We start from the raw sequence: 12,155 nt of genomic DNA, 5'->3' as shown, positions 1-12,155 counted from the left end.
AGCCAGGGTCAACCCACCACAATCAAGCCTCATCCTCACACCTAGCACACCTCCTTTCCAAAGGCTTGATACTAATCAGAGACAAGGACTAGGGGTAGTTCCCTAGAGAGAGGGAAAAAGAAAAAAAAAACAAAAAACAAACAAAAAAACACCACACACCCCCCCCCCCAAAAAAAAAAAAACCCACACCAACAACAAACCACACCAAAGCACACTGCATTATAGGGAAGCTGGAGGAAAAAAATGGGCAACAACAGCAAGTTAACAGCACAATGTATTACAGTACTTACCATCACCAACCTCAAAGTCCTTGAATGCAAGTTCTGAACCTGAGTCATCAAGCAGGATTTCACCATTTAAGGTGAACATCATAGTGTGCTCATTCATGTCAACCATACATCCAACAACATCTCCTGCCAACCAAGAGCGGCCAAAATGCTCATTACCTTGATGCCACCGCTGTGCCTGAAAAGGATTTAAAAGCATTTCAAAGAGTAATAGTGACAATGTATATGTTCCTCTCTCCCTTAGTGGTAGAACTAATAATTAGCCCCCTCAATTAAGACAGCACTAAAATTAACACTTTCACAGCATATCATTACAAAACAATGCCTGTGAGTACTCCAAGTTGACTTTGAAAATGGAAATCCAATAATTAACTTCCTGCAAGCAGCCCTCACATCAGTATTGTAAAATGTTGTTAAGTGAGCTGACAGGGAAAATTCCTATTTCAACATTTTAGTAACAAAAGTATGGCTTATTTTTCTGAAGAAGCTCCCTGAAAGGCTATCAATTACAATGTTAAATAACTGCTTCACAAACTTTTTTAAGCAATTGCTTTTATTTAGTCTATTATCCTATAAAGTAATTGCTTCCAAACTTTACTGTTTCCTTAAGTATAACTCTAACAATGTTGCGCACAAAATAAATTAAACTTCCTGTCATACCACATTTTGGAAGGAACAGAATAGTCTGTGGATGGGACAAGCACTCTCAGCTTCTGATAGATTCCAGAGTAGCTGAGGACATGATTAATTATTTGTATGACTGACCTTCAAGTCAAAGACTGCAAAGGCTTTGGATGGGGTCTTGGATTGGAATTCAAATAAATTAACATCTATTAAGAACTACTGTAACACACACACAAAAAAAGCAGTGTTAATAACAAACAGGTTCCTTATTTATATATTCCATCACAAGTAGATTTTAATCCTCTGTATCCATCCTCAAAGTGCTTCAAAAGAAATGAGCGTTTCTGTGTATCCTGAAAGTCAAGGGCTTTTCTCCAACCAAGGAGACAATCCATCAAAATCAAAGACAACAAAATAGCTTTGTGGATTGAGACCTAAGGGTCAAACCCTAAGATTCAGAAGGCAAACTACTACACAGCTATTCTAGTAAAGACACAGGACCTGAATAGTTTACTTAAGCCAATCAGATATTTTACAAAAACAAATTTTCAGTTCTCTTTTTAAGGCATCTTCTCATGTAAAACAACACTGGGAAACAAATAAATTCTAACAACATGAATAAAATACAGCTTGAGAGACTGATTTAACTAGGAACAGCCAGAAAGACTGTTGATTTCTGTTACATATTGTAATAGTAATAAACAACAGATATAAGAAACATTTTGACATGAGTCATCAGTAGCCTCAATCGCAGTTATGGTTTGGGTAATGGTTGCACTTGCCTTCATACTGAAATAATTTTTTTAATGAGTCATTTAATCTAATTCTGATGATAATCTATTCATATACACTAGTTTGTTCTCTTATACATTTTTACTACTAGATTTCAATCTGTCGTTGTCTTATGCAGAGTTAAATTTGAGCAAAAATTACTGGTTCTGTCACACTTAATTTAAACTGTAAGGATTTCCAGAAAAACTTAGGTATACTCTTTTACTCTTTGTACCTTTTACATTCCTATAAAAAACTTGTATCAAAGCTTGCCTCAAATACTTACTGCTAATAATCTTAACCATATTTATTCCCCAATGGCATTTCTTACAGAGAGAACAACAGAGTAAAAATTTCAATAAATTATTCATAGTTAATTACAGCTCTGCCAGTATTTTGAACTTGAGTAAGTCACTTAGATTTTCCATGCTTTATATATACGGTACAAATACTGTGAAGCTGTGAAAAAAATTACAGAAATGTCAAATCCTGCTAATTAATTTTTCAGGTGACATTGATCCTCATTATTCCACCTAGGCCCTAAGAAAGAGAGAAATGATTTCACAAAACACAAATAAAAGAAGAGAAGGCAATTAAGTTGAGGCAATGACACATGGAATAAGATGCAAAATTAAAAGTTTTGTAGTCACTCATATTATTACAGATAAACATATACAAACCTTAAAGCCATCAAAAACAAAAGCTTCTTCATCTGAGCCAAGTTCCTGATCTGGCAGACAACCCGGCCTGGTCCAGCCAACTCTCATGTCTCCCGCAGTAACTGCCTCAAACTCAAAGTACCACTTGCCAGCCTTTACTGCGTAAGTCTTTTCCGTGCGGAAGATCCTGAATTTTTCCATTATGCCACTGCACAGGTCAAGTCTCATGGCTGTAAGGTTTAAAAAGTAAAAAAAGTAAAACCCAATGCAGAAAGCACTGTATTCAGCTACTGACAAGACAAAGGCAGTGAAAATAAAAGCCAAAGGAATCCCCTTAAGCATACGCATGAAAAGAAGAAAGCGCCTGCGGAACAGCCGTATGGGGAAAGCACCCTTGACCATTCTGGAGCACACTTGGGTACCTCTCTGAAATGACTCTATGCTAATTCATCCAGCATGGGGGGGAAGAAAAAAAACAACAAAACACCAAGAAAAAAGAAGAACTTAGAAATCTGAATGCAGTTACAGGGCTACAATCCTCATTGGGATCACAGAAATACGGTGGGATAACTCACACGACTGGATGGATACACATTTTTTAGGAAGGACAGACTGGGAAGTTGTGAGGAAGAGTTGCCCTATATGTGAATATGTAGAATACATCCACAGCAAGTCTGTAGATGATACAAAACTGGAAAGAGCAGCTGATACACCAGACAGTTGTGCTGCCATTCAGACAGACCGCAACAGGCTGAAGAGGAGGAATAACCCCAGGCAAAAGAATATACTGGGGGCTGAGCAGCTGGAAACCAGCTCAGCAGAGAAGGACCTGAGGGTCCTGGTAGACAAGTGCAATATAAGCCAGTGAAATCTCATAGTTATCTGTGCCAGTAATATAATAATACTGGCTTATAATAATATAAGCCAGTAATGTAGCCTCAGGTCAAATAATGACAGAAGTATTCTGGAACACCCCTGGCAGCAGGTCCAGGGACGTGATCCTTTCACTCTACTTGGTACTAGTGAGGACACATCTGGGGTGCTGGGTCCCGTTCTGGGCTCTCCAGTACAAGACAGACACCAATTTACTGGAACAAGTACAGCACAGGGCCATCAAGATGAGTAAGGGGCTAGAGTATCTTTTTCATGAGGAGATGCAAAGAGAGCTGAGACTCTTCAGCCTGGAGAAGAGAAGGCTCAGAGGGTAATCTCATATATGAGCATAAATACCTGGTGGAATGGAATGAAGAAGAGGGAGCCAGACTTCCCAGTGGTGTCCAGTGACAGAATAAGAGGCAATGGACACAAGTTTAAAAACCATGAAATTCCATCTGAACACAAGAAAACACTTTTTACTGTGAGGGTGGTAAAACACTGGAACAGGTTGCCAGAAAAGTTGTGGAGACAACATCCTTGAAGATTCACAGATTCACAGATTGGTAGGGGTTGGAAGGGTCCTCTAGAGATCATCTAGTCCAACCCCCCTGCTACAGCAGGATCACCTAAAGCAGGTTGCACAGGATTGCATCCAGGTGGGTTTTGAATATCTCCAGAGAAGGAGACTCCACAACCTTTCTTGGCAGCCTGTTCCAGTGCTTGGTCACCCTCAAAGTGAAGAAGCTTTTTCTCATATTGAGATGGAACTTCCTGTGTTCCAATTTGTGCCTGTCGCCCTCGTCCTGTCACTGGGCACCACTGAAAAGAGTCTGGCCCCATCCTCTAGACATCCACCCTTTAGATATTTATAAGCGTTGGTAAGATCCCTTTTCAGTCTTCCCTTCTCCGTCTTCCCTTCTCCAGACTAAACAGCCCCAGCTCTCTCAGCCTTTCCTCATAAGAGACATGCTCCAGTCCCCTGAACATCTTTGTGGCCCTCTGCTGGACTCTCTCCAGTAGTTCCCTAAGATAATCAAAACCCATCTGGACATGGTCCTGGACAACCTGCTTTAGCTGACCTTGCTTGACCAGATGATCTCCAGAGGTACCCTACCAACCTTAACAATTCTGTGATTGTGAACTGTTATTTTAAATAAAACAAAACCACCAAACATACAAACCCCAACAAAACACAGACTAAATTAATCTTCCAACTAACATAAAAGACAAACTTTTTTTAAGACAAGATTCCTCAGCTGAGATATCTTCTTTACTTAGAGACTGTGATTGATTCACCTAATCTCCTCATTCTAAAAGTCAGATTTTTTAAGTGTGTCATTGTTATAAAAAATTATTGCTATATTTCTTAGTTGTTATAATAAATATTAGAAGGAAGGTTGCAATTTAGATGTTTTTGCAGAAGCAATGGAAAATGGAGGATAGGAATCATTAAAAAGTCTTGCATGAAGGTTTAACAACAACAAAAATCCCAAAGTAATTATACTCCTGCTTCAGGAAAAAATATATTAACTTCTGTCAAGATAAAGGGCAGCAAGTCTGGAAAGAATAAGGATGCCCTTAAGAAAGGCATAAAAGTAGTGTTAAAGGCAACTCCTGTTCAAGAACAACAGAAAACCTAGTCACAGCCGAGGTACTATTTAGAAAGTATTATTTAGCTAGTGAAATAATAGAAGTAATAAGACACCAAGTTTGAATTGTGTTGACCATTCTCCTTTATTCTGTTTCAAACTGTTGAAGAGATAGTCAGATAACTACGAGATTTCACAGAGTGCCTTAAAAACTGCCACTTCTCACTTCAAAGTTACTTTGTTAACTGTCAAGCTGAGATGAAGAGCAAGAGCTTGTTCACATTTCTTCTCTAGTGCAACAGAGTGTAAAATAAATTATCATTAACAGCTGTGTGAAAATAAAAGCTTTCACAAACACTAATTCATTTGGTTACGTATCTGTACCATGATCACACACGCTTATCTTACCATAGCTTACTATGCTTCATTCCAAAATTCTCTTAACTGCAAGGGATTCATAACAAGCTAGTTTAAGAGTGTTTAAGTTGAAATTCTCTCTTTGTCAGGTACTTATAAGTAGGTTTTCTCAAAGACCAAATGGCTACATGAAGAGTTTCAAAGGAGGCTAAAGATAAAATTTGACACAGTCAACTTACTCCTTCTAAATGTATTCACTGATTCTCTTACTCCATGAAAGAATGATGGCATAAAAAATACTGAAAAAAAAATGTAAGCTGGTTTGTTATTGGGCTGCTTCAGAGAAAGAGGAGAAAAGAAGCCTCAAAGGAAGGGTTAAAAATGTAAACATGTTATTCTGTCTGCTCCATAACAGCAGTAGAAACAAGCTTAGTTTATACCTCACATTTCTGCTTTATAACATTTGTGGAATGTAGAAGCAAAGATTTTTAAAGGGAGAAAAAGTATGCTGGTACATGTACTTCTTCGAAACATACAAATAAATCCATTTTCTCATTTTTTCCTGATGATTAACAAACAATAAAGTTTTGGACTCGGATCTCTAAACTCTGGTCCAACTCTACATCTATGACCCCAGCTGTCTCCTGGGTTATCCTGCTCCTTTGCTCCCACTTCCACTCTTTTCCTGTGCTATCCCACCATCCATTCCAGATCAATCTGTTCAAATAGAAATGTACTTTTCTTTCTGCCATTCACAAAACCACCAATCTTAGACTCACCTACTTCTCCAGTTTTCTTCTTTCCCTCACTGCGGAACACACTGTCTTGAAAAAAATGCCTTTATTGATTCATCTACAGGTATGTGGCATCCACCTACTACCTATGGAAAATGCTCTAAAAAATTGCCAAGAACATTTACTCATTAATATTACTTGAATACTGCTACTCATGAGGCTACTTGGTGCCTTGGAGATGGCCATTCCTAACACCCTCTTAAACACTTTAATCCTATCTTCTTTCTGATTTCCTTCAATATTTTACATCAGTATACAGTGAGTTTTCCCTCACTGAGCTGCCTTTCACTACTCTACACATCTTCTTTATGTACTATCTTCTGCTAAAATAGCTTCAAGTACAACCTTGTATGGTGAGTATATACAAACCTCCCTCACTGTTCCCTACTCGTTACACAGTCCTACAGTCTGACACTTCTTTCCAAGACCTTATTATCAATTCAAACCATAAGGAAGCTTGAAATGAAAAGAATCACACTTTAAAAAGATGAAAACAATTTCAGAAAGCACAAGTAATGCTGAATCAAACCCTTGATCTTTCTTCCTTAATTTTTCTCAACTACCGTATTTCTCTGGTATTTTATACAGTTAGTTTTCTTGCCATTAATCAAATTACACGACTAAGAAATGACTCTGACTCTTTTTCTCAGATTAGGAAAAAGAATGCCTAAAGCATTCTGGATCTTTTTCCACAAGTTTGCAAGGTATTAAAGCCTGTGCAGCCCTTGAAAATTCACTATTCTAGTCTGATCACTGCAATTCCTCCTCTTCCTGAGTTTGTTAAAAGCTCAAATATGTTTGTACCTACCTGTCTGTTTGTTAGACCATGCTTGTTAGAACCTCTCCCTTTCGATTCTGTTTTCTCAGCCACAGCAAGGTCCACATTTCCAATACTATCTTGAATGGCTTATAAAATCATGTCCCTCAGAACTTCCTATCAATTCCATGTATCACATGCCACCAAATGCCTGACCTCAGTTAGGTCAGGATCATTAAGTTTCCTGTAAGCAGCTCTGAACTCTCTGCTACATAATTCTTTATCAGTAAAATTTTCTCTTTGATCGTCTACACAATTAATGCTTTAAAAACACTTTTGAAGACCCTCAGTACCTCACCTATACAGGAGATGAACCACCACAAAGCATGGGAACTGAGAATCTATTGTCTTTTTAGATTCTAAGTAACCTAATAATTTCTAGATTCTTTGCAACCCCCAAAAAATACAGCTGCTGTGGGAAACCAGTAAATAAATAAATAATATTAATAATATTAATAATAATGCATAAAAATTATGCTGCAGAGCTTTGTAAATTAATGTTTAAAATAAAATTAATGAATGGAGATGCAGAACACCACTAGAGGGCTCTAAATCCTTTTAATAACAGTATGGACTTTGGCTGATGAGAGGATCTCTATGATATGTTTCATGCATCTCAAAACTTGAGAGGCTCATAAACTGTAAAATCTAAATCCCCAAAATGAGTATCAAAATCTTTTGCTGAATGCAATTCCAGTCTTTGCTTAAGAAAGATCAGTTTGTAGGACATTGTTCTGCAGGTCCTTTCCTCTGGGAATTTTGCAACAGGATTCACGACACCTTTGAGAGGCAAGGATTGCAATTGTGTTCTTTACATTTCATTAGTAACTCCATGCATGGAACTAGCTCAAGGATCTCTGCATCATAAGGAAACAAATAAAAATTTCCAGCAGTTCATTCCCAAGGAAAGGCAGGGGAACATGGTTCTCAGAGCTGTAAATCTGGAAGGGGGATTAATAGAGTTCAGTGGGGTTGGGAGGAGATTGTGGAAAATGAGCGTGCTCGCTCTCCCTCTCACACTACACCACTAGACAGCCTCTTTATCTTCACAAGAGGCAAAAGCTTCCTATACCAGCCAACCCACCTTCTCAGAACCAAGCAGAAGCCATGCTCACTCTCTCTATGCAGCACCTCCTTCCCACAGTGGGAGGAGAAGAAATTACTAGATTATGCAGCAGCCTTAAACTCTCCAGACTAGGCATAGGCAGTTTTAACAGTGATACCATGGCATTTTGCCACCCACATAATCTACTCCAGTAAGAAACACAGTTTTGCCCATTCAGCAATCCAGCCTTGTTACACACTCATGGTATTAGTTATGCCTCATATTTAAAAGTGTCATTTAATAGTAGCCTCTCATAAAAGCTGAGAATCAGAGCATGTATGTGCCTTAGGAAAGAAATTGAAAATGGCAGGTTCCCTGTGTACATTTTGGGTATGAGTTAGGTATTCTGCAGAAATGCTTTACTGAAGGTCTATGGCCTAAATAGGTCCAGATTTACCAATACTATCACTCACTATATAAAGCAGGAAAAAAAATCATTTATTAATCAATATATTGATAGGATAAGGTTTAGACACATTTGTCAAATTTTCCACACTTTGGTGAGATAAGGATGTAAGTTTCAATTTTGATTTGATTATTCCATACTTCCACATGACCTTCTCGAATACGGTTGCTGACGGCTTATATCTATTATGTTACCCTTTCCTTTCTGAATGTGCAGTTGGTGTTCCAAGAATATCCCTCTCTCGTGTTCCATCTTACAATTTGATCTCAACATGACAGAAAACTAGTGTTTTAAAAGCCAAAATCTATAAGATAATGTATTTTATTTCTACATTATGTCTCCTGATTTCTTTTACTTTCTTAACATTTTATATTCTGCAGTTACTGAGGTAAATGTTGTATACCATTTCTTTAAAACTTCTTTATTAAAAGTTTATATAGTTTTCCATTTTTTTTCCTGTTTAGTATGTCTTAAACTATATAAAAATATACTGTAGCTAAAAATATTGCCCACAGTATCAATAAAATAGTCAATCTGGCAATGATGCAAATTCAAAGGAAACATTTGTAAGAAGTGAGTTAAAATTTACTTATAGCCTATTCAACTTCAAAGGCCTGAGAAAGTCCAGGAAGCTTAAATGCTCTAACAGACTATCTAATTCTAGACTTGCAGTTTGACATTCACAGAAATTTGGCTTGTAGGCATTTGTCTTCAAAAATTTCATATAGCAGTTTAAGTGTTTCAATACAAGATTTTACATGAACTATAGAAATCTTCATTATTTGGAGTTAAAATTGCAGGAACATAAAATTCGCATCTGCTGCATTTACGTATGATCTTAGCAATTTTGCTATTCTGTCTTGAAATAACAAATATAGTACTAATTTAAAAGTTTTAAATTAAAAACTTACTTTTAGATTGGGGAACTTCAGGTATTTATGCATATATTTAAAATGTAACCATACATTTTATTCCCTGGCATAAGATCATATATTGAGTAAGATGATAAACATGTTTTCCTGATTTTTTGTGTTTTAGAGTTGTGGATTGTAATCCTGACTTAAATTGCTTAAGCTTTTAATTTTGATTCATTTGAACTATCAAATTTACAAAAAGATAAGTGAAAGGAAGTGTATGAAATACAGAGAAATTGTATCACTGATTTAAAATGTAAAAAAATGTTTCATTTTGTAATTCTTCATTTGAGGCCATAGGACAAGAAAAGGGAACAGTAAGGAAAGTAAGATCAAAGGCAAATATAAACAACAGAAGATGGAGAAAAGCACGTATTAGCTTTGGAGACACCGTATCTGTTCAGATTGTTTTATTGGACCAACAAACCCAGTAGCAGAGTGGAATATTCTCTGGGTTTTGAGAAAAAGAAGAACAAAAGGAAAAATTATTATTACCATGATCTTGATCAGGAGCTTCCAGGTTGTAACCATAGCCTAGAAGGGTGCGGACTGCTTCCCGAAGACTGTCTTTGTTTGACTTCTTCGTCCGATCATCCAAAAGAGCATAAGGTACAAGGCGAGGATTTCGTCGATTTTTCACATCCTGCATAAGTATGAAAAATCAATTTGATTTCAGAAACTGTGCTTTGTCTTAAAGACAAAATTGTGCAATAGCAGCAGTATAAAACTTACTGTGTATACCAACTGAAATCATGGAACTACAAATACAACGAGGATTCAAAGAAGTTGTAATAGTCCAGAAACAACACTGAATTTACTAAAAAAGCAAGTAATACACAAATAAATGAAACTGTGTGGCTTATACCTGCTTTAATTTTCAATCAAATTTACTTAATAGGATAACAATACAAACAACAAGAACAAGGATAAATGCAGAGTTTGACTGAAAAGTCAAAGGGATTATATTTTGTACACTGCTTATGAAGCAGCTACCATAACAAGAAGCTAGTACATAACTAAAGCTCAGAGACATTACTGTACCACAAATACATAGGGCTTTTTTTAATTATAGCACTAAACAAGACACATAAAACCCTCAAGGAATAAACAAGATATAAACAAAAGAAAAAAACACTACTAATAAAAAAATTATAAATATGTGAAACACTAATTAATAAATAATACAATAGATAATAAACCTGTGCCTTGCTATGTCAAAAACGGAAATGAAGATATTGGTAACGTTTAATCTTGGTATTTTAGGTTTATTAACACAACACCGATTAGGTTTTCCTCTAGTGCAGAATTATCTTATTTGAAAGCATTGTTTAACTGGGTTATTTATATGGCTAACATAATTTTTAGTGACCAATAGAATTGTTTTCTTGTCTACATTTTCTTCTCGCATCCTATCAGAATTTGTTGGCAGTGAGAGAAACCATACAAATAACTCCCCCTGTTCTTCCAACATCTTATTTAGAAAAATAGAGTTAAAGATTGGACATATAAAAAAAATAAAAATATTTGCTGTTTGTTCTCTTGGGTACAAACATCAAAGATATTGAGAGGCCTTAATGATTGGTCAGACTTACTAAGAAGTGCAAAAATAGTGCCTATTATTTTAGAAAACAGTGCCTATGGTGAAAGTATCTTCTTTTTTACCGTTAGAGTTCTACTTTTAAGAATTTATGTTTTTCATTAAAACATACATTTTCATACATTTTAAGAGTGTATGGTTTTCATTCTGCCTTTGCAGGCAGAAAAGCAATGGCACATCCATTCTGACAAATACCTGCAGGCATATTTTGTTGCCTTCTAAATGCTCAGATACAAGGCTACCTGCCTCTTGCCTTATGGTTCGTAAATTTTAAAGTGCAGTTATTAACCAGTGCTTGATAAAATCTGGTTCTACCCATGATCCTTCTAGGAGAAGAAATATTATGGGACAGGCATTACCTATATGCTAAAAGGACTAACAGAAAGAGAAAGATAATGCATTTCTGGGGACACAAATTACTACACTGTATCAGCTCTAGTTATATTCAGTGGGAAGGACAGTAAAAGGGCCAACACAAGGACCATTTGAGGGGACTACTTTCCATATTTATTCCAAACACTTAATTTGACATCCTCCTTTTTCCAATATTTAACCTGGTAGATGTGGAAAAGGACTGCTTCCAGAACAGACTGGACCAAACAAATGTTGAAGTAAATGTTATAAGGGATTATTATTTGACATAAGAATATTCACATTAACATCAGAGATGACACACCATGGGTTTAATTATTTGTCTTGGAAAGGACATAAAGAGAAAAGTTTCCTCTGAAACACTGTATGTCCAAAAGATATTATGAAATATGGTCTTTAAAAATATGAAACAGAACTTTGGAACAATGACTTCTTATGCATGATATACAGTTAAACTAATGCACTGGTAATTGCCATAGCAACCATTTACACCCATTAACATTCAGGCAATCAGCTGATAACAATGTATGATAATGAAATATAGTATAAGTGCTTTTAAAAATGCCTAAGCACAAAATTGGGGGGGGGGGGGGGGGGGGGGGAGGCGTAAAGAAATCATAAGTATTAAACAAAGTCTATTTTACAGATTTTCTTTTTTCCTTGGGTCTAATTTTATTTAATATTGTGACCTTTTTCACCCATTCAAGACATGGGCTATTTCTTTAAATATGAATATGAGAAGGGATTTTTCTTTTAATAATTTTGTTCCTTTTTTTCCTATGATATGTCTATCTAAATTTTGAATGTTTTCCTTATTGCTGAATTAAGAACTGTTACTGTTATACTCTTTGTAAGTTTTTGTTCTACACCTCTGTGGTTTAAGCGTAACTAATCAAGAGAATGATCCTATACAGTGATTGAGCTTAGCACAGTTCAGTCAATTCAACAAGAAAACTGATTAGCTTAGAGTGGTAATTTTTATTGAGT

The 12,155-nt window shown here is 36.2% G+C and overlaps 1 protein-coding gene across 7 annotated transcripts in view; it reads right to left on the bottom strand.

Annotated features, from left to right (window-relative positions):
- Positions 1–12,155, bottom strand: part of RYR2 (ryanodine receptor 2) — a 429,918-nt gene that overhangs the window by 150,975 nt on the left and 266,788 nt on the right. For all 7 annotated transcript variants that reach the window (XM_075748765.1, XM_075748768.1, XM_075748767.1 and 4 more), the window contains 3 exons: positions 9,695–9,842; positions 2,363–2,571; positions 291–465 (listed from right to left, as the gene is read on the bottom strand). In XM_075748765.1, coding sequence (XP_075604880.1) covers positions 291–465; positions 2,363–2,571; positions 9,695–9,842 — 532 coding nt within the window. The remainder of the gene's footprint in view (positions 1–290; positions 466–2,362; positions 2,572–9,694; positions 9,843–12,155) is intronic.

This window comes from Balearica regulorum, chromosome 3 (assembly GCF_011004875.1).
Source record: "Balearica regulorum gibbericeps isolate bBalReg1 chromosome 3, bBalReg1.pri, whole genome shotgun sequence".
Classification (NCBI taxonomy): Eukaryota; Metazoa; Chordata; class Aves; order Gruiformes; family Gruidae; genus Balearica; species Balearica regulorum.
The sequence above is the reverse complement of the archived record's forward strand: the minus strand, read 5'-3'. Positions and strand labels throughout refer to the sequence as shown.